Raw genomic sequence first — 19,886 nt, forward strand, 5'->3', positions numbered from 1 at the left:
CCGTCCCCCGGCACGGAGAGGTGCTGCTGCAAAAAATTTCTGTATCCAGTCTCTTGCCTGGGGATATTCTAAGTTAAGGAATTTGCAGCTAGACAACGTCTCTAACAGATACATTGGTACCGAAGGTAAGTAATCGTACTTTTCTCCATAGCCTGTAGACTTTTCTGCATGGTCAGCAACGTGGACTCCAGATTAGGTGGACAGTCTCCCTATCCATCCGCCTCAGAGTCAGAGGCCGCTTTCTGTTGCGCCCTGCCCGACTTTTGTGCCTCATATGTGAGGCGGTGCTGCCACTTATCTGGCTTCCCCATGGTAAGTGTACAAGATATCAACATCCACCCAGGGGTGTACAAGAACAGCAGCCCCTGAGCAAGTGGCCCGGTAGTGTAGTGCAGTGAGTGTACAACTATAGGCCAGCTGCCATCAGGCCTACCATATTCGCACCATATACACAGTGCTACACTCTTGTGTGAGGCTGAGATGCGATTCTACCATAGAGCAGCGATTCCCCAGAAATCCAATGGTTCAATCTTCAAGGTGGCAGGTAGAAACAGAAACGGCTCAATAAACACCTCCAGGCCCTTTAGTAATATTCCACAATGCTGTCGCTCCCATATTCTGACCAGACGCAGCACAAAGGACCAAGATATAAGTGGCTGGGATGAGCGGGCCAGTCACTCAGCAGGCCCCCAAGGGATATTAATGCACTCACAGGTCCGCAAGGAGACAGCCAGGACCCCGCAGTATCAGCACTCCAACCCTGCAATATGAGTGTATTGAGATGATGCACTCCACAAAAGGCCTCAGGCATGAGGCACGGTGTTAGTAGGGGCCCAGGCACTAGAAGAGGTGAGCCCGGGGCCGCCAAATTCAATGCACTGCCTCAGAGCCAGTCAACACATCAAGACAGAAGCCAGCCGCCAAGCAGCACAGGGCCTACACCTCCAGGCCAACGGAGCAAGGGAAGAGGGGCCGGCCAGAGCACGAAAAACAATCTTCCCCGCCGCCGTGACGCAGCCAACTCAGCATGCAGGTAATCTCCAGGGCGGGGGGGTCTCCAAGCGGCGAACGCAGTCAGGCACACGCTAGCCGCACACGCTGACCGTAGGCAGTGGACCACCACCTAGAACCCCAGCCACACCTACCGCAGCCCACGCCGGGCGCCGATGTGCATCCACCTCCAGAGTCAGGAGTTGCCAACAGACCTCACAGCGTCCCCCAGTCGCAGCGTGTGGTCAGCACTACCAAGTCAGCGAGTAGGCCGCAGCGAGGAGAGATTGCAACTCCGCCCGCAACAATAGGCCAGTCTCTCCCACCTGCACACAGCACAGTCAGCGCTCAGGGCAGCCAACTTACACAATTACAGGGTGCAGGCACAGGATTGCCGCTTCCTCCCGCAAAGCGCTGGTTAATGGTCGGGCTCCTTCCGCAGTCAGCTCAAGCGGCCATCTTGACTCCGTTGCGAGCGAAGCACACTTCGACGATTTTCAGTGCGCCTCAACGTTCGCCAGCCACCCTTCCTGGCTCAATCTGTAGCAGGGATGGCACTGCACACTGGTCAGAAGAAAAGAAACGTGGATGCCTCAATAAAATGCCGATATTAGGCGGATTGTGGATCAGCCGGGCGGAGCTGCACTAAAGTGCAGCCTTCTTGCCTGGCGATCTCTAGCGCCCCCGGATTTTCTGTTATAAGTTCTCTGCTGTCCCTCTTGCGGGAATAGTATTGCATGGGTATCTATTCAAAGGTAAGAATCTGCAGCATCTATGTCTCCATCAGATGAACAAGTTACTTACCTTCTGTAATGCCTTATCTGATAGAGACGTAATCTAGCCGCAGATTCCTTACCCAGCCACCCATTCTCTCTGCACTGTGGGAAGGTTTCTAGGGTTTCTTATTCCTTACAGGGCCCTTGTTGTTCAAAAGCACACCAATGTCAGTGCATTTCGTGGCTCTGTGGTCCTGGCGTGGAAAGTCGTGAAAAGTAACTGACGTCAGCTTCCCAAGGCGGTGCTTATATAGGTGATGTGGACGTCACTACGGCGCCGATGACATCACGCCGAACCGACCGATGACACCTACCAGCGCACCAGGGTTTGCTCTAAAAAAAAATCTTCCGATCCAGTCCGACGCCTTGGAAATTCAAAGAAAAGAAATCAGCGGCTAGATTATGTCTCTACCTGATAAGGTATTACCAAAGGTAAGTCACTTGTTCATAAAGCACTTTAGGCCATGATATAATTTAAAAGTAAAATTAGCTGGAACAGATACTTCTCTCTCATGTTTTGATGTGTGATTTTGTTTTATTGCAGGTACTCCAGAGGGGTTATGTCTCCTGAACGACATGTACGAACACGATTATATTTCACTAGTGAAAGCCATGTGCATTCTCTACTTTCAATACTTCGATTTGGTGCCTTATGTGATGTAAGTAGAATGTATCAACACATTCTTTGATACATTATTGGAATGTGCTTCTCCATTTGAAAGTAACAACTGATCCACTGCAATCCAGCGATTGGAAACTGACGAGTATTGTGTAATAGATTGAACCGATTTGTTTGAATGATTCAGAAGAGTTTGGTGTCCTACGGCATTTTGTTTGGTGTTAATTAAGATGTAAATATTGTGCAGGGCCCCCTCCAGCTGTTTGGACCCCAATGCATTTCTCACCACCCCTCTAGGAAGAGAGTCTAAATTCATGGAGGCATTTGCCAAAATGATGTTCTCTTTGAGCAGTCTTGCCCTCATGTCCCTCAATACCAGCTCCCTCATTGGGATATAAACTCTGGCTTTATGGGACATGATGGCTGTTGCTTTGCCTAGGGTCTCAGATGATGAAAGACCAAACCTCCAATGCCATATTTAAGTTAGACAAGACACAGCAAAGTACTTCATTCAATTGGGTGTGGACACAACCAATTGTCTGGGTAGAGCAACAGACAAATTAGCCTGGTGCTTAGATGCCACAATTGGATCTATTTCAATGGATTCTCCAGTGACGTCCAGCAGTCATGGATGATTATGCACTTTGATGGGACCCCTCTTTTTGGAGATCACGTGGATTCGACCCTAGAGCATCATAAAGACAGGACGGCAATGGCATGCTTTTTTGGGCTCACTCTGACGGTGCAACAATTGCACCCTTTTTGAGGCTTCGTGAGGGATATTAACAGAGGCAATGCAATAGGCCTCTCGGTTCTGTGAGATATAGGCAGTGGATCAGGTCGCCCGCATCCAGGTCCCAAATGGCTAATGATCTACCCAAACATGAGCCTCTCCTCTCCCAGCTACTACAAAACTTCTTTGAATCCCCTTCGGCAGCACAAAATTGCATAATGAGAGGTCATATCACCTTTCACCTCCCCGGTTGGAGGAGGATCTCATCAGACCAACGGGTGCTCCAGAATGTGGAACACAGTCAGTCTCTGCCCTTCCTGTCAGATTCCTCGGATATGCCACCCACAGCACAACACTTCGTGGAGGACCATTTGTCCATACTACTAGGAGTAGTTCAGGCTCTCTTGTGTCCAAGGGAGTCATAGAGAGGGTCTTAGCATCCAAGATGGGGATTGGCTGTTATTCCCTTTACTCGTCCCGATCCTAGATCTTCGCCCTCTCAACTCCTTCCTTCAGAAGGACAAGTTAAAATGTACACTGCTGTTTCAGGTAGGCAAAGAGAACTTTCAGTTCTCGGTGGTCCCCTTTGGCCTTATCAGTGCACCTTGTATGTTCACAAAGTGATGGTGGGGGTTGCAGCCCCATTGCAGAGGTTAGGAGTGAAATCCTTCCCATATTTCGACGACTGGTTGCTGTAGGCAAACTCACTTCAAAAAATCGTAAACCACCTTCAGACAAGGGCCAACTTGTTGAAATTGTTAACCTTTTCCATAATTGTGCGGAAATCACACCAGACTCCTTCACAACAGCTCCTCTTCATCAAAGCCATCTTGGATATGGTGCTTCTCCAAGCTTTCCTTCCCCCTCAGTGAGTCCAGGACATTCAGGCAATGAACCTGGCCTTTCAACCTCTGACCTGGGTGTCAGTGAGAGCGGCTTTGAGGCTTCTTTGCCTTTTTGTCTCCAGGTTCCTGCTTTTGGACACACCAAGTGGTACATGAAGGCTCGTCGGTGAGATCGGAAGTTTCCGTGGGCTCAGGACCCTTTTGCATTCCATCCACGTGTCGGATAAGATGGCGGAAGACCTGCAGTGATTGCTGATCAAGCCCCCCCCCCCCCATTTCCCCCACCACCCCCACCAAAAGCTAATGTTCTGGATGGATGCATCATGGTTGGATTGGGTAACCCATCTGAAAAAGGTGGAGATCAGAGGACTTTCTGTACCTGGCAGGATCTTTAATTGGCAGAGCGGTCAAGCTTAGCTGGTGTTGCTTAGTGGATCACAAATGACAGTTACACTAAGAGGTGGCAGAGGGTGTCCTCCAACTGTAGGAATAAGCCTGGTTCGATATATTTGCCCTGCCTGAAACACATATTGTGCAGGCTTTTGATTGTTGGAGTTCCCAAAGCAGTTCTTCCTCAGACACGACTTTCACTCGGACTAGTGCTTGGGACTCCTATATGCCATTTCCCTCCACTTCTCCTGTCAAGAGTATTGAAAAAGATCAAGAAAGACCAGGCCCAAGTCATCCTAGAGGCTCTGGACTGGGCAAGGAGATTGTGGCTCCCGGAACTTCATGCTGCTAGCATAAATTCGGTTTCAGATGTCCTTTGGGAGGTCCTCCTGTCGTAACAACTAGGCCGGGTCATGCCTCAGAGTCTGCTCAACCTGCACCTCCATGCTTGGAAATTGAGCGGTGACAACTGATGGTTTTCAATTTATTTTTTCCTCAAAGTAAATGTGTTCTCCAAAAAGCCAGAAATCCTTCCAGCACACAGTATATGTACCACGCTGGGAGAAGTTTGTTGTCTGGTGCTCTTCCTGTGATATTCAGCCTTTACAAGCAAAGTTGTCTGACATTTTATTGTTTGTCTCTCTATCCCAGTGAAGGGTTATCTTTCGTCCTTACTGCGGTTCAGATCACTGGTTGTCATTTTTTTCTTGAAGGGGCCGATCCTCACGTTCCAGTCAACACCTTTTTGTTATGCCACAGTGGGACCTCAATTAGGTTCACACCTACCTGATGTGCACTCCCTTTACACTGATGCACAGCTGTTCTTTAAGCTTTTTGTACGTTAAAACAGTTTTCTTCATTGCTGTCTCCTCTACTTTATGAGCAAGTGAACTCCAGGCCTTATCCATCCAGCAGCCTTACACATATTTCATTGTGGACAGACTTATCCCCTGGGCAAAAGTGGTTTTCTTGCCAAAAGTTGTCACAACTTCCACATAGGGCAATCCATTACTCTGCTGTCTTGATTCGCCTTATCTCATCTGTCCAAGGTAGAGGAGCGGCTCAATTTTCTTGATCCTAAGAGTGCCCTCACTTTTTACATCATTCGGGCAAGAGACAATTGATTAGACAATCAGCTTTTTTTGGGCTTATCCGGAGCCAAAAAGGCAAAGCAGTACAGAAGAGAACCTTCTCCTAATGGATTGTATAATGCATAAAAATGTGCTATAGGCTAGCCAAGAAGCAACTCCTACAAGACTTACTTGCTAGTTCTACCAGAACAAAGGCAGCCACAACTGCTCTGGCACACAGTGTGACAGTCTTGGACAGTGATACTCAAAGTACCGCCTGGGGGCCGCATGTGGCATTCCTGACCTTTACATGTGGCCCCCTCATCAACAACAGCACTGAGCTGCTGTTTACTTGCCTCCGCACTAACATTATAAAGATGTTAAATGAACAGGCAAGCATGTATTTAAAGGTTAATTTAAGTTTAAGAAACCAAGTAACTAGTGTTTCAAGTTTTCAAATAAGACTTTAGAATCATTCATTCTTCACCCCACCCTGACACCAATACCAATAGTGAAATAAGCGGCAATTCAGTCAGCCGAATTGCCTCTTAGATCACCATTGGAATTGTTGTTAGGCTGGGGAGAAGAATGAATGTTCTATCACTTAAAGAAAATACTTCTCAATGCACTGATATAAGAATAATAATAATTATGTGCTCTCTGTGAGTGGCTTGGGTTTCTATTATATATGAGCAGCATTGTAGTTTATTAAATCAAGCAAAGGAGTTGGTTTTCTACAGCACACATCCTCAAGGCATGTATTTTGAGGTCCTCATATATGATAATGAAGAAAAAGGAGAAAAAGTGAAATAAAGAAATTGACTAGGATAGCACAATTTTGTTAAGTGGAGTTGCCGAGATTCTTCCTAAGATTCTGGTTTCACATTGTGCATATCAGACACTATATGTATAAGCTTTGCTTCCCCTAAACCTACCGTGCCACCAGCACCCCTACCCCACCACCCTGTTGGCATCAGAGCCGCACTTGTTCACATCAGAGACCAACATTTGTGGCCTCTGGTAACATTTTTGCAAGTACCAAGTGTCTTGACCTGTGCCAGCTACCTACCTGGGTGTCCCTCCACATGTTCACAAAGCTCTATTGCCACATGTTCACAAAGCTCTATTGCCTCAGCATCCAGGTCTGGCAGGATGGACACTTCACCTGATCTGTCCCATTGGATTTCCTGCTCTGAGTCATTCCACAGATCCACCACCTGGGGTGGTGCTGTGAGGACTCTGTGGTTAGTATAATCCATAAGAAGAACAAGGTACTTACCTTTTGGTAATGCCTTTACTAGTAGCAACTTTAGCTGCTGATTACTCACCAACCATTCCTCTTCCCCGTTCAGTGGAATGGATTCTTCTGATGGATATTTCTACCTGCAAGTCCCAAAATTAGAGGACTTTACTCTGGTGTATTCTGATTTCTATGTCTCCATGTGTGACTGCTCTGCAAAAGATCGAAAAGAAACTTGCATCAACGCGCATAGGTAGTACACATACAGTGGCCCCGACATCACATTTGGCAGTGCAGGCCTGAAACTGAGCTCACAATGCCACCTAATGGCATGTTAGATAGCTGCTATGAAAATTTTACAGTTCTAGTCAGGCAGCTAGGAAGTGCAGTATGTGTGCAATCTGTGGTTAGATAATCTGTATAGGAAGCTGGACTCTGTTGCAGAACTCTACCCCCTTTTTTTGCCTGGTATCTAATGCAATTTCGACTGAAAGTGTTTTGGGTTCCTGCTAACCAGGTCCCCAGTGCCAGTTTTCTTTCCCTGAATTGTATGATTGTTTCACAGTTGGCACCCCTTTAGGATCCTTGAAAGTCCCTAGTAGGTGGTACCCCTGGAATCTAGGGCCTAGGAACTAAGAGACAAGAACTCTGATTCGATGGATTAAGAGAGTTGCACAAAGAAGAGTCGCTGCCTCGAGAAATACAGCAGAGCTGTTTTATTCAGTTCAATACTCTGCCCGTCCTCAGCCCTCTCTCGACAGTTGTGTTAGAGTGACTCAAACTATAAGCTGGAGAACTGCCAAAGCCTTGAATAGCCTGCCAGCACTTCGAAAATTGCCTACAGTCTCCCTTGGAGTAGAGGAGCTACTCTCCTGCAACCTACAGGCACCAACAAGCACAGACCGGTCCACTGCCTCGCAGCTCCCTGGCCTGACCGACGCCACAGTCGACCATGAGAAGGTACTCATGCTCTGGAAGGTCAATCTGTTTCCCCACAGAGTGTGAAGACATCAGGGCCAACTGAAGCCGTGCAGCAACAACCCCCGGTTTACCGGACTCCCTGCACCAAACACCAACAGTGAGAGTCTGGGTTGGATCCTCACTGCTCCAGGACCAAGCAGTCATCGAGGGACATGTGATAGAGACACCTAGACACAGACTCCTTAACTTTTGAATTGTCCCCAGGTGTCGGAAAGTAGGATCTACTTTCATAGTTATCCTCACTTTTTGCTGGTGTTATTCTGTTTTATGACTAGTCTGATTGGGATCCTGCAAAATAGGACCCCAGTTACTTTGCTTTCTCCCTAAATTTCACATTGGCAAGTACTTTGGTACTTTCCCAATTGACTGCTAGTGTACCCATGCAAGTCCCTAGTATATGGTACAAAGGTAACCAGGGCATAGTTACACCAGGGGTCTCCCATTGGCACTGCATGTATTATGCCAACCTTGAGATACCACTCAAACTGTGACTACAGGCCTGCCAATGAAGCCTGTGTGAGTCGATGCTAGCACCTCTTACGACAGATATAAGTTTCCTTATATTTTAGGTAGCTCCACTTAAAAACTGTAAGTCACACCTAAGGCATACCTTTCAATCCTGAAGGCAGGGTGCTAGGTTATAAGGGATGAGTGTGCCTAGCATGAGTGGTGCACCCCCTACAAACCCCGGAGTCAATTCTCTAGCCTTTGTAAGTGCGGTCAGCCATTTTGATACATATAGTGGCCATGCCACCGTTATAAGTCGGTGGCGGACCTCCATGATGTCTGCCTCTTCTGCCTGGAGACCAAACATGACTCTCGAAACTATCGGGACTGCCGTGCCATGGATCCGAAGGCCTTGCAGGAGCGGCGCCGGAAGTTGCTGGAGGTCCGGCACTCCTCTCACCGCCGTTCCGGTTCTAGTGGCCGTTCACAGGACTGGAGCCGTCGCTTCTCGGGCTCTAAGTCTTCACCTTCAGATTCCGGTAAGCGACGTCACAAGATGAAGTCGAAGAAGCGTGTTCGCTCTCAGACGGCCCCCCGTCGCTCCTCGGAGGCAGACGAGGGGGACAGGGGCTCCACCCCTGCGCCTCCTCCGGAGCCTGGGAGTCCCGCGGCCTACCCGCTATTCCCAGGTCCTTCAGAGACTCCTGAATAAATGCAAGAGTTTTCTTGCTGCCATGGACCGCCTGTTTAGGCCTCGGGCTCCCACCGGCGCGCCTGCGGGCCCCGCGGTCCAGTGTCCAGATCCTGTTGGCCCGGTGGCACCTCCTCTGGCGCCGGCCCCAGAGCCAGTGGATCCAGCGCCCTCGGCTCCGGCGCCACAAGGTGCAGCACTGCTGGCTCTGGCGCTGCCCTTGGCCCGGCCCCAGCACCAGCGACGCACTAGGTGCCGTTTATCCTGCCCCTGCCCCGGTTCTCGGACCATTTTGTTCCGACCTGGGATCCGCATTGGGATGCGGCTCCGGTTCGGCCACTCCCGGCACCATTCCCGGCGTTGCTTGCCCCCTCTCCGAGCAGGATTGGGTGGATGACCTTCAAGATGCGGGTGAACTTGATTGTTGTGTCTTCTGACCCAGGGTTTGCCTCCTCTCCGCCTACTATGGAGGAGGGTGCTTCCTACACTATGGTGCTGCGTCGAGCTGCGGAGGCTGTCCATCTCGACCTCCCTACGGTGACCCTGAAGACTAACCTTCTTACGGAGGTGCCCCAAACGGCATCTACGTCGTCGGAACCGCTGCTCTCTTTCAATGAGGCCCTTACCAAAGTCCTCTTGGGCACTTGCTTGCGGCCGGCCTCGGGGGCGCACTGGTGGATAAGAACGTCGCTAGGCGTTATCACCCTGTGACTGGTGACCCTGCCTTCTTGACCACTCACCCCACGCCTGAGAGCCTGGTCATTCAGGCCTCGACTTCACAGAGTGCCTTTCCCACAGCTCCGCCGGATAAGGACTCTTAAGACGCTGGACCAATATGGCAAGAGGTTGTTCTCCTCGGCCAGCTTGGGGTTGCGGTCGGTTAATACCGCCTGCCTATTGTGCCATTACTCCCACGCAGTGTGGGATTTAGTAGCAGAGGTCCAGCCTCAGTGTTTTGAAGAGGTCAAGGCCATGTTTTCCCAACCGATTGCGGAGGGCAAGGATGCAGTAAAGTTTGCCATCAGGTGTGGTCTGGACACGGCTGATTCCTTGGGCAGGGCGATTTCCACGACTGTGGCGTTGCGCCGCCATGCTTGGTTGAGGTCTACCGGGTGCTCGCTTGATGTCCAGAGCTTGCTCATGGACATGTCCTTTGATGGCTCTCGCCTCTTTGGCGACAAGGCTGACAATGGCCTGGAGCTCTTTAAAGACTCACGGGTCACGGCCAAGTCTTTAGGTCTTTCCACCAAGAGCCCTGCCATGCCTGTGTTTCAATCTTTTCGTGGCCATGGTAAGAAGGCCCAAGCGTGCTCCTCCACAAAGCCTGCGCAGAACCTGCCTCCCCGTGGCTGCGGACGTGGCTTCCGCAGGGGTAGGTCGAGTAACCAACGGGCGGGTCAGTCTACCTCCACCCCGCTGCTTCCACCTCCAAGCCTTCCTAATCCGAGCTTCAGGGGGCACCCCACGCCGGTAGGGGGCAGGGTCATTCACCACCTCCGCCACTGACGCGAAACCACATTGGACAAGTGGGTGCTGCAGATAATCTGCCAAGGTTACTCGCTCCCCGTTCTGTCCACCCCTCCAGCCATGCCACCTCAGTACCACCGCATGTCAGGGGCTCATTTGGCTCTTCTCCGTCAGGAAGTCTCGTCCCTCCTGGCCAAGGGGGCCATCAAGTACGTGCCCCATCAGGAAGTAGGGAGTGGTTGTTATTCCCACTACTCTCTGGTTCCCAAGAAGGAAAAGGGGGGCTTGAGCCCCATCTCGGACCTCCGGGACGTCAATCGCTTCCTCCGGAAGGAGAAGTTCAAGATACTGACTGTTGTCCTGACTGCCCTGGACCCTGGAGACTGGATGGTAGCGTTGGACTTGCAGGACACTTATTTTCACATCCCTGTCCTGCGGCCCCCCGGCGTTACCTGCGGTTCATGGTAGGCCAGGAGCATATTCAGTTTGCCGTGCTCCCCTTCAGCCTTCCCAGCACCCCTCAGGTGTTCATGAAAGTGATGGCGGTGGTCGCAGCTCATCTGCACAGGTCAGGGGTGTCAGTCTACCCCTGCCTCGACGACTGGCTGTTGAAGGCTGACTCGCCCTAGGCAGTCGTCTCCCACCTTCAGACTACGGCCGACCTCCTGCATTTCCTGGGGTTCTCCATCAATGTGCCGAAGTCGCACCTGAGTCCCTCTCAGACGCTCCCTTTCATCGGAGCGGTTCTGGATTCAATACTGTTTCGGGTTTATCCTCCCGGGCAGCGAGTCCGGGATATTCAGACTATGATTCCACTCGTTAAGCCTCTATCCCGGGTTTCATTCAGGATGACCCTCTGGATTCTGGGCCTGATGGCTTCCTGCATCCTGCTGGTGACGCATGCCAGATGGCTTATGCGGGCTCTGCAGTGGTACCAGAAGTTCCAATGGGCACAGCATCAGGGAAACCTGTCCGATCACGTCTAGATCTCGGAGGGCGCTGCACTACAGTTGCAGTGGTGGCTCGCGAACCGCGATTGGGTCAGTGGCAGATGCCTCTCCCTTCCCCAACCAAAGCACACAGTGGTGATGGATGCGTCCCTCCTGGGATGGGGAGACCACATGGGAGAGGCAGAGATCAGAGGCCTCTGGTCTCCGGCGGAGTATGGGCTCCATATCAACCTTCTGGAGCCGCGGGCGATCCGGCTTGCTCTAATGGCATTCCTTCCTTCTGTCCTGGGAAATGCAGTGCAGGTGTTCACAGACAACACCACTGCCATGTGGTATTGCAACAAACAGGGCAGGATGGGGTCCTGGACCCTTTGTCCATAGGCTCTGCGCCTCTGAACATGGCTGTAACATCAAGGCATTACATTGTTGGTTCAACACCTGGCAGGTTCTCTGAACGCCAGAGCGGACAAACTCAGCCGCCGGTACATGGTGGATCACGAATGGCGTCTAAACTCTGACGTATGCAAAAACAACAATTGAAGAACAGAATGCAGAACAATGTCATACATTCACCCCAGTACAGAGATCTAGGCCCAAATCCATCGTCTTTTTGCACTCGACACAACCTCAGTTCAGGCATGGCCATATGCAAATCCGCCTTGACCCTGTGCCTCATGGGAACAGTCCAGCCCGAACTGCCAAGCCATATCTTTCCTGGACTGGAATCAAGCATCCTAGGACCGGTTTCTGGCTATCAGCCGTCTTCAGCCATGATAACTTGACTCCAGTGGTGGGGAGAGCACGGTATTCACGTCAGAGCAGACGCTTGGGGTGTGAAATGCAAAAACAACAATTGATGAACAGAATGCAGAACAATGTCATACATTCACCCTACTACAGAGATCTGGGCCCAAATCCATCGTCTTTTTGCACTCCACACCACCCCAGTTCAGGCAGGCCATATGCAAATCAGCCTTGACCCTGTGCCTCATGGGAACAGTCCAGCCCGAACTGCCAAGCCATGTCTTCCCTGGACCGGAATTAAGCATCCTAGGACCGGTTTCTGGCTATCCGCCGTCTTCAACCAGGATAGCTTGACTCCAGTGGTGTGGAGAGCACGGGACTCACGTCTGAGCATACCCTTCCCACTAGGGTGACAAATGCAAAAATAACAATTGATGGACAGAATGCAGACCAATGTCATACATTCACCCCAGTACAGAGATATGGGCTCAAATCCATCGTCTTTTTGCACTCCACACCACCCCAGTTCAGATATATGCAAATCAGCCTTGACCCTGTGCCTCATGGGAACAGTCCAGCCTGAACTGCCTAGCCATGTCTTCCCTGGACCGGTACATGGCTTGGCAGTTCGGGCTGGACTGTTCCCATGAGGCACAAGGTCAAGGCTGATTTGCATATGGCCATGTCTGACACTGGGTGGTGTGGAGTGCAGAAAAAGATGGATTTAGGCCCAGATCTCTGTAGTGAGGTGGATGTATGACATTGTTCTGCATTCTGTCCATCAACTGTGGTTTTTAAACTCTGACGTGGCACATGGTCTCTTTCTGCAGTGGGGAGAGCCTTGGTTAGATCTGTTTGTCACCGAAGGGAACGCGCAATGTCATCAGATCTGTGTGTTGGAATTTCCAAGGCGGCACTCGCTCGGAGAAGCTTTTCATCGCGAGTGGAGCTGCGGTCTATTGTACGTCTTTCCACCATACCACTTCTGCCCAGAGTGCTGAAGAAGATCAGGCGCGACTGAGCCCAAGTCACCTTTGTGGCTCCGGACTGGGCTTGAAGAGTTTGGTATCCCAAGCTACTTAGTATGAGCATCGATTCCCTGATCCATCTGCCTCTTCGGGAGGGTCTTCTGTTGCAGCAGCAGGGGGCGGTCCTCCACCCAAACCTGTCCAGCCTCCACCTCCATGCATGGGGATTGCGCGGTGCAGTTGACACCTTTCGATCTTCCTCACGAAGTCTGTGACTCCACTAAAATGGTATACGCCTGCTGATGGAAAAGATTTGTGGCACGGTGCACAGCAAAAGCTGTATACCCCCCTTCGGCCCCTCTTTCTGATGTTCTTCTGTTTCTTCTGTCTTTGGCCCAGCAGGGCTCTGCTCTGGGCACTATCAACTGTTATCTTTCTGCCGTTTCCGCCTTCCTGATGCTTCCTGATAAGCCTTCTCTTTTTAAGTCCTTGGTTGTTAACCGTTTCCTTAAAGGCATTACACACAAGTTCCCTTCGGTGCCTTTCATAATGCCTCAATGGGACTTAAATTTGGTCTTGACTTTTCTTATTTGCGCTCCCTTCGAGCCTCTTCATAACTGTCATTTACGTTTTCTCACTTTGAAGATGGCTTTCCTTGTAGCTATCACCTCTGCCAGAAGAGTGAGTGAGCTCCAGGCTCTTTCTTCTAAACCTCCTTTCCTTTCTGTTAATCCGGACAAGATGGTTTTGAGGACACGTCCTATTTTTTGCCAAAGGTTGTCACTCCCTTCCACATCAGGCAGACCACCACTTTGCGCACCTTCTTTCCGCCTCCGCATCCTTCCAGGGAAGAGGAGAGGCTCCTCCGGCTGGACCCAAAACGTGCGCTTGCTTTCTATCTGCAATGTACACAATGGTTCCAGGTGTATGATCAGCTCTTTGTTGGCTACGTGGGTGCCAAAAAAGGTTGGGCTGTGCACAAACGAACCATTTCCCGGTGAGGAGTTCTGAGCATTAAATCTTGTTACTCCTTGTCCAAGAAGGAGCCTCCTGTGGGGGTGCGTGCCCATTCAACCAGGGCGATTGCAGCCACTACTGCCTTGGGACACAGCATTCCCTTGCAGGACATTTGTCAGGCAGCTACGCGGGCCTCGCTGCACACGTCTACCAAACACTACTGCCTTGACAGTCAGGCCTGGAGAGACGGCTTCTTTGGCCATTCTGTGCTTCGTGACTTTTTGGTGTAATCCTGTTCGCAGACCCACCACCGGGGTTGGTATTTCTGGGGTATGTATTCTAAGGTAATGAATCTATAACTAACGTGTCTCTTTCAGATGCACAAGTTACTACTTGTGTAACGATATATCTGTATGAGGCATTAGTTAGTGAAAGATTCCTTACCGCCCCACCCATTCTCCCCGTTCTGTGAACTGATTACCAGGGTTAAGGTCATCCCCCTTTTAGGGCCCTAGTTTTATGCACCAGTGGCCAGTCTCTTGCATGGCTCTGCGTTTCGGCGCGGGAAGTCCTGTACAGAACTGACGACAGCGCGCATGGGTGGCGCCTAAGTAGTCTCCGTGACGTCATCTCAGCGCTCACTTCGCAGTGACTGACGCGGAGCCGCACAACGCCACCTACTAGCGTGCAGGGGTACTGCTAAGCAGAAAACTTTCCTGATCCAGTCTGACGCCTGGGAAATATTCTAAGGTAAGGAATCTATCACTAACTAATGTCTCTTACAGATATATCATTACACAAGTAGTAACTTGTGCTTTAGGATTCCTTACACTGGTCCTTTGATTTGCTGATGGGCTCCTTGTTTAAGGACACTGACAAGATTCCAGAAGAAACTGACGTCAGCTCGTACGAGTAGCACTTATAAATGGCTTGTTCGTCACTTCTGCAGCGGAATGGAGTTGATGTAGAGTCGCGCGATGCCACCTACCGGCGCACAGGAGCACTGCTCCCAATCCAGTATGACGCCTGGGAATATTCTAATTGGAAGGAATCTGTAGTTAGATGGAATTCCCACCCGCAAGAGAGGTCACTGAAAGTAAGTAACTTGTTCAGATGTACTATCTCGCCTTTTTATTCAATAGTATTATGCCTATTTTTAAGAGGTATTATGGACTACTATTCATTTTCCACATTAAAAAAATGTATCACCTGCCTATAGCATGCATTTTGTAATGGACTTCACCATTAGAAAAGCGTATATCCTTGCATTGTTTATAAATAAATAAAATAAATAGCAACCAAGTTAGATTGACGTTCAGTGGGCTAAAGATAGAATTTGTGTAGATTTAACAATTTCAATAAAACTACAGAGTGCCTCTTATGTATGCATGCTAATTCATATTGATATTTGTTTGCTCTTGCATATTCCTGTATCTCAGTCTTAAACTGATTACCTCTGCATTAAATGATAACCATTTATGCACTTTATTTAACTGTAATCCTCCAGTATTGCATTTTTATCTTTTCAATTCCCAACATTTTGCAACATACTTTCTACTATGCAGTGCTTCAGTGCCTGGAATGGTCTGGGTTGGCGCCAGACAAAATCTTTGTGGAATATAATGATAAACAACCTCCCCCAGGATATTGCGGCATAGAGTTGCAAATTTTGCAGCACACAAGTTGAATTTTAACGGCACTTTATTGTACTCGTAATCATTCCTTTTCAGCATTAAATCAAAGGAACCTGTTTTAGCAGAGCACTCCACTTTGAAATAGGCATGCCTAAAGTTTCTACATCTCTACGGAAGCACAGCTCCAATTATAGCCCCATGGCAAGGGGTCGTATTTCTCACTGGGATGTTCTAACATCTTTGTATGAACCCCTGCCAGGGCACCACTTTCACCACTCCTTTTTCGCCGAAAACCTGGAGGGTCAGATTTTGGATTTACATGGATCTTAGGAGTAGGCAAGCAACCAGATGAGGTATAGTAATGGATTCACACCTTTTCTGAAACTTAGATCACTTCCAATACCCTTATTTACCACTAAAACAAATTATAGCTACATTATTGTTCGTTTTTTTTTCTCCATTTGCATTACAGCTATTTTCTATTGACATTTATTTAAAAACCTAAACACAGTACACATAATCCAAAGTCATATAAGTCAGGTAATTAGCCAAGTAGAGCAATTCTGCATTTTCTTTCTCTGAAAAATTGATGGACTCTCTATTGCCAATCTGAAAGAAATAGTTAGTTATAGATTCCTTACCTTAGAATATCCCCAGGCGTCCAACTGTATCCAGAAAGTTTTTCGTCAGCAGTACCCCTGCGCGTCGGTAGGTGATGTCAGTCGACTCCGCTTCCATCGTCAGCATCGTGGTCGCCGGGATGACGTAGCGTAAATTTACTTAAACGCCACCCTGGCGCGCTGATGGCGGAACACTCATCGCAACAAAGTGATCAGTTTGCGATGACATTACAACGCAATTAGGACATCGCAATAATGTGTACATCGTAAGGCACAGCAACGCTTTCAAGTTTACATCGTAAGGCATACCAACGTAAGCCAGAACAACGCACCTTTACGATGTAAACGTTAATGCGATGTTAAGCATTGCACGGACAGGAAAAAATGTATGCATAGATGGGCGGGAAAGTCAAACAATGGAAAGAGACGCGCACAGAATGTTAAGCATTTGCACAGACGTTAATGCAACGTTAAGCATTGCTTATTATAATAGCATTCTTTATTATTGCAGACTGGCGGGAAAGTGAAAAAAAGGAAAGAGACGCGCACAGACGGGTTCATTAAAGTGCGAGATGGATGTGTGAAAAGGTTGGTGGATGACTGATGGGTGGATGGATGGAAGGGTGGATAGATGAAAGATGGGTGTATGGATGGAATGACGAAAGGGTGGATGTATGGATGGATAAAAGGTTGCATGGATGGATGAATGAATGATGGATGGATGGATGTGTGAAAAGGTAGGTGGATGAATGATGGGTAGATGGATGGAAGGGCGGATGTGTGATGGATGGATGGATGGATGGATATATGGATGTAATGTTAAACGTTAATGCGATGTTAAGCATTGCACAGACGGGAAAAAATGTCGGAAAAAATGTTATGCACAGACAGGCGGGAAAGTGAAACAATGGAAAGAGACGCACACAGAATGTTATGCATTGCACAGACATTTATTCGATGTTAAACATTGCTTATTATAATAGCATTCTTTATTATTGCACAGACGTGCAGGAAAGTAAAAAAATGGAAAGAGACCTATACAGACAGGTTCCTTAAAGTGCGCAATGTTATTCTGCAGACGGGAAAAAATGTGTCATGCACAGACGGGAAATTTGATTAAGTGGGGCAGCACGTACCTGGTTTCACTGGTTGCACATCCTATCCTGTGATTTATAAACCAAGAAGAAACAGGTGCATCAGGTGAAATAAATTGCCATTTTTCAGGATGCACAGCTTGGCCGTCAAGCTTCTTCCCCTTCGCTCCCTTCATCATTGCTAACAGTTTTATAGGTTCTTCCAAACACTCAATGAACAGGATTTTGACCCAGACTTTGCTGCAGATTCGGGGTGTGTCAAACTATCGTCATTTAAAACCTTTCCCTGAGATGTTATGAGAAAGAAATGCAAAGAAATTGCTTGGCACGTGACGTGAGGGTCCTCTTGCTTCGTCAGTGAGAGCTCAGTCACTGCTCACTTCATGACTGTGACCTCTCACCTCAGTCTGGCAATCGACATTCTTGCAGCACCGTACTTACCTTGAGTTAACCCTGAACACACAGAAAGATAGTCAGAAAGATAGATCAGCTCGCAGGTCAAAACGCCGTTGTTAGACCTGGCACAGTTGGCGTGGATCTCCCTTCCATTTTTGCTGTTGCCTCGTGTTTTTGCTGATATTAGTTGCTTTGGGCACTGTGCCACTGCTATCCAGTAGCACAGTGCTAGTGCTCCCTATTGTAAATTGATATATGGATTAGTGATTCCATGTTTGGCAATTTGGTTTACTTGTCAGACCCTAGTCTAGTGCACTGAGTGTGCCAGGGCGTGTAATCCAAATGCTGCTGCTGGGCCTGCAGCACTGGCTGTGCCACCCACATAAGCAGCCTTGTAAAATGTGTCTAAGGTCTGCCATTTCAGAGCCTGCGTGCAATCTGTTACTGTCATGCTGACTGGGCAAGTGCACCCACTTGCCAGTCCCTAAACCTTCCCTTTTCTTCATATCAGTCACCCCTATGGTAGGCCCGAGGGCAGGGTGCATTGTAAGTATAAGGTAGGACAAGCCATGATGTGTGTGGCATGTCCAAATAGTGAATTACAGCCATTTTCGTTTTTCACTATTGCAAGGCTACCTGTTCTCCATAGGCCAGAATGGGCTGTTAGAGTTATTACAGTTTATAATCCTAACTGTCTCAGAGAACATGGTAGAAATTTGGGTTTAGTATGCCTGAACTCAGAATAATAAAATACACCTTTTAGTAAAGTTTATTTTAGTATTCTGTGTTTGCAAATACCACTTTTATGAAGTGGGTATTTGCTTGTCAACCCATTCAAACCTGCCTCTGCTAGGTTGTGTATTCCTGTATGTCTGGTTTTGAGAGTGACAGGGCTGGGCAATTCCAGGAGACAGGCTGAGTCACCCAGTGGTTAATAGAGAGATCTGCATCTAGATGGGAGGGATGATTTGCACCTGAACCTTGAATAGGGCTGTGCCTTCCTTCCACAATGCTGGCTCCAACCCCCGGGGAGCGACTGATGTCTCTGCCCTGCACACAGAAAGAAGAGGAGTCCTGTAAACAAACTGCTCCAGGACTGTACTTTCCTTCCACAATACTGGCTCCACCTCCTGTGGGGCGTCTGATGTTTCTGCCCTGCACTGTGAATGGAAAGGAGAAGTCTTATTAACAGAGTGCTTCAGAACTGGCTTGGACTGGGCAAAGGCCCCTCTCCCCTCAGAGAACAAAGGATTTTGGAGTATAAAAATTGGGACCCTGATCCCATGAAATTTGATCATTTTTTTTTTTCAGAACAAAATTTTATTTTGGTGTTGATAAATTGCATAACAAGCACAGCACCCCGGGAATCGGAGGAGCTGTGAGCATCAGAATAGTAATCACAGTAAAGCAATTCAATCAACATTTCAGGAGGAAAAGATGCAACCAAGGCCCCCCACCCTCCACCCTCCCACTCCCCCAACCCAGACCCCCGCCCCTTGCACAGGGTTGAAATCATATTTCAAATACAGATACAGTAAGAAGCGTACAGTGTGTATGGTTCATGGCCCGGGCCCATCATCCAAGTGTCCCTCCACAGGCCGATCAGGCGGTGGCGGTTCCAGCCACAGTCCACGATAATCCGCCCATCGCTTCCAAATTTTATAATGTTTCCGGGGGCAGCCCCTGGCCACGAAAATCGGGCGTTCCAATCCCATGTAAAAGTCCAATCCCCTTTTCCACACTCCCACCAGAGGGGCTCTAGGGTCTTTCCAGGCACGGGCAATGTCTCTCTTGGCCACAATTAGGCCCAACAAAAGCAAATGTCGTTTATAAATGTTCCCACCTACCTGTTCCATGACATGGAGGAGACCCAACTGTGGCGAGCACGGGAGCTCCCAGCCCAGCACCTCAGACAGGCAGTCCCACATTCCAGACCAGAACCTCTGCAGTCCAGCACACTACCACACAGTATGGAAAAAGGTGCCCACATCCCTGCTGCATCTCACCCAATCCGGGGACCCAATCAGGCCCGCTTTCCACAGTCGTTCCCTCGTGTAGTAGGCCCTGTGGAGGTACTTGAACTGAATGAATCGTAGACGTACCGCAATGGCCGCTCCTCTCGGAGCCTCAAGTTCTTCCCTCCAGTCCTCCTCCTCAAAGGGACCAACATCTCCCTCCCATTTATTCCGTAGGTCATCTAGGGAAGTTGAGCAATGCGTCACTAGTGTTTGATAACTACTGGATATCTTTTTACTTTGACATCAATGACGGTAA

At 49.0% G+C, this 19,886-nt stretch overlaps 1 protein-coding gene across 17 annotated transcripts in view; it reads left to right on the forward strand.

Moving 5' to 3' along the window:
• The window catches only part of PPIP5K2 (diphosphoinositol pentakisphosphate kinase 2), a 1,400,407-nt gene that overhangs the window by 830,167 nt on the left and 550,354 nt on the right, over nucleotides 1-19,886 (forward strand). For all 17 annotated transcript variants that reach the window (XM_086960990.1, XM_086960983.1, XM_086960987.1 and 14 more), the window contains exon 21: nucleotides 2,311-2,425. In XM_086960990.1, coding sequence (XP_086817116.1) covers nucleotides 2,311-2,425 — 115 coding nt within the window. The remainder of the gene's footprint in view (nucleotides 1-2,310; nucleotides 2,426-19,886) is intronic.

Source organism: Lissotriton vulgaris, chromosome 3_1, assembly GCF_964263255.1.
Source record: "Lissotriton vulgaris chromosome 3_1, aLisVul1.2, whole genome shotgun sequence".
NCBI lineage: Eukaryota > Metazoa > Chordata > Amphibia > Caudata > Salamandridae > Lissotriton > Lissotriton vulgaris.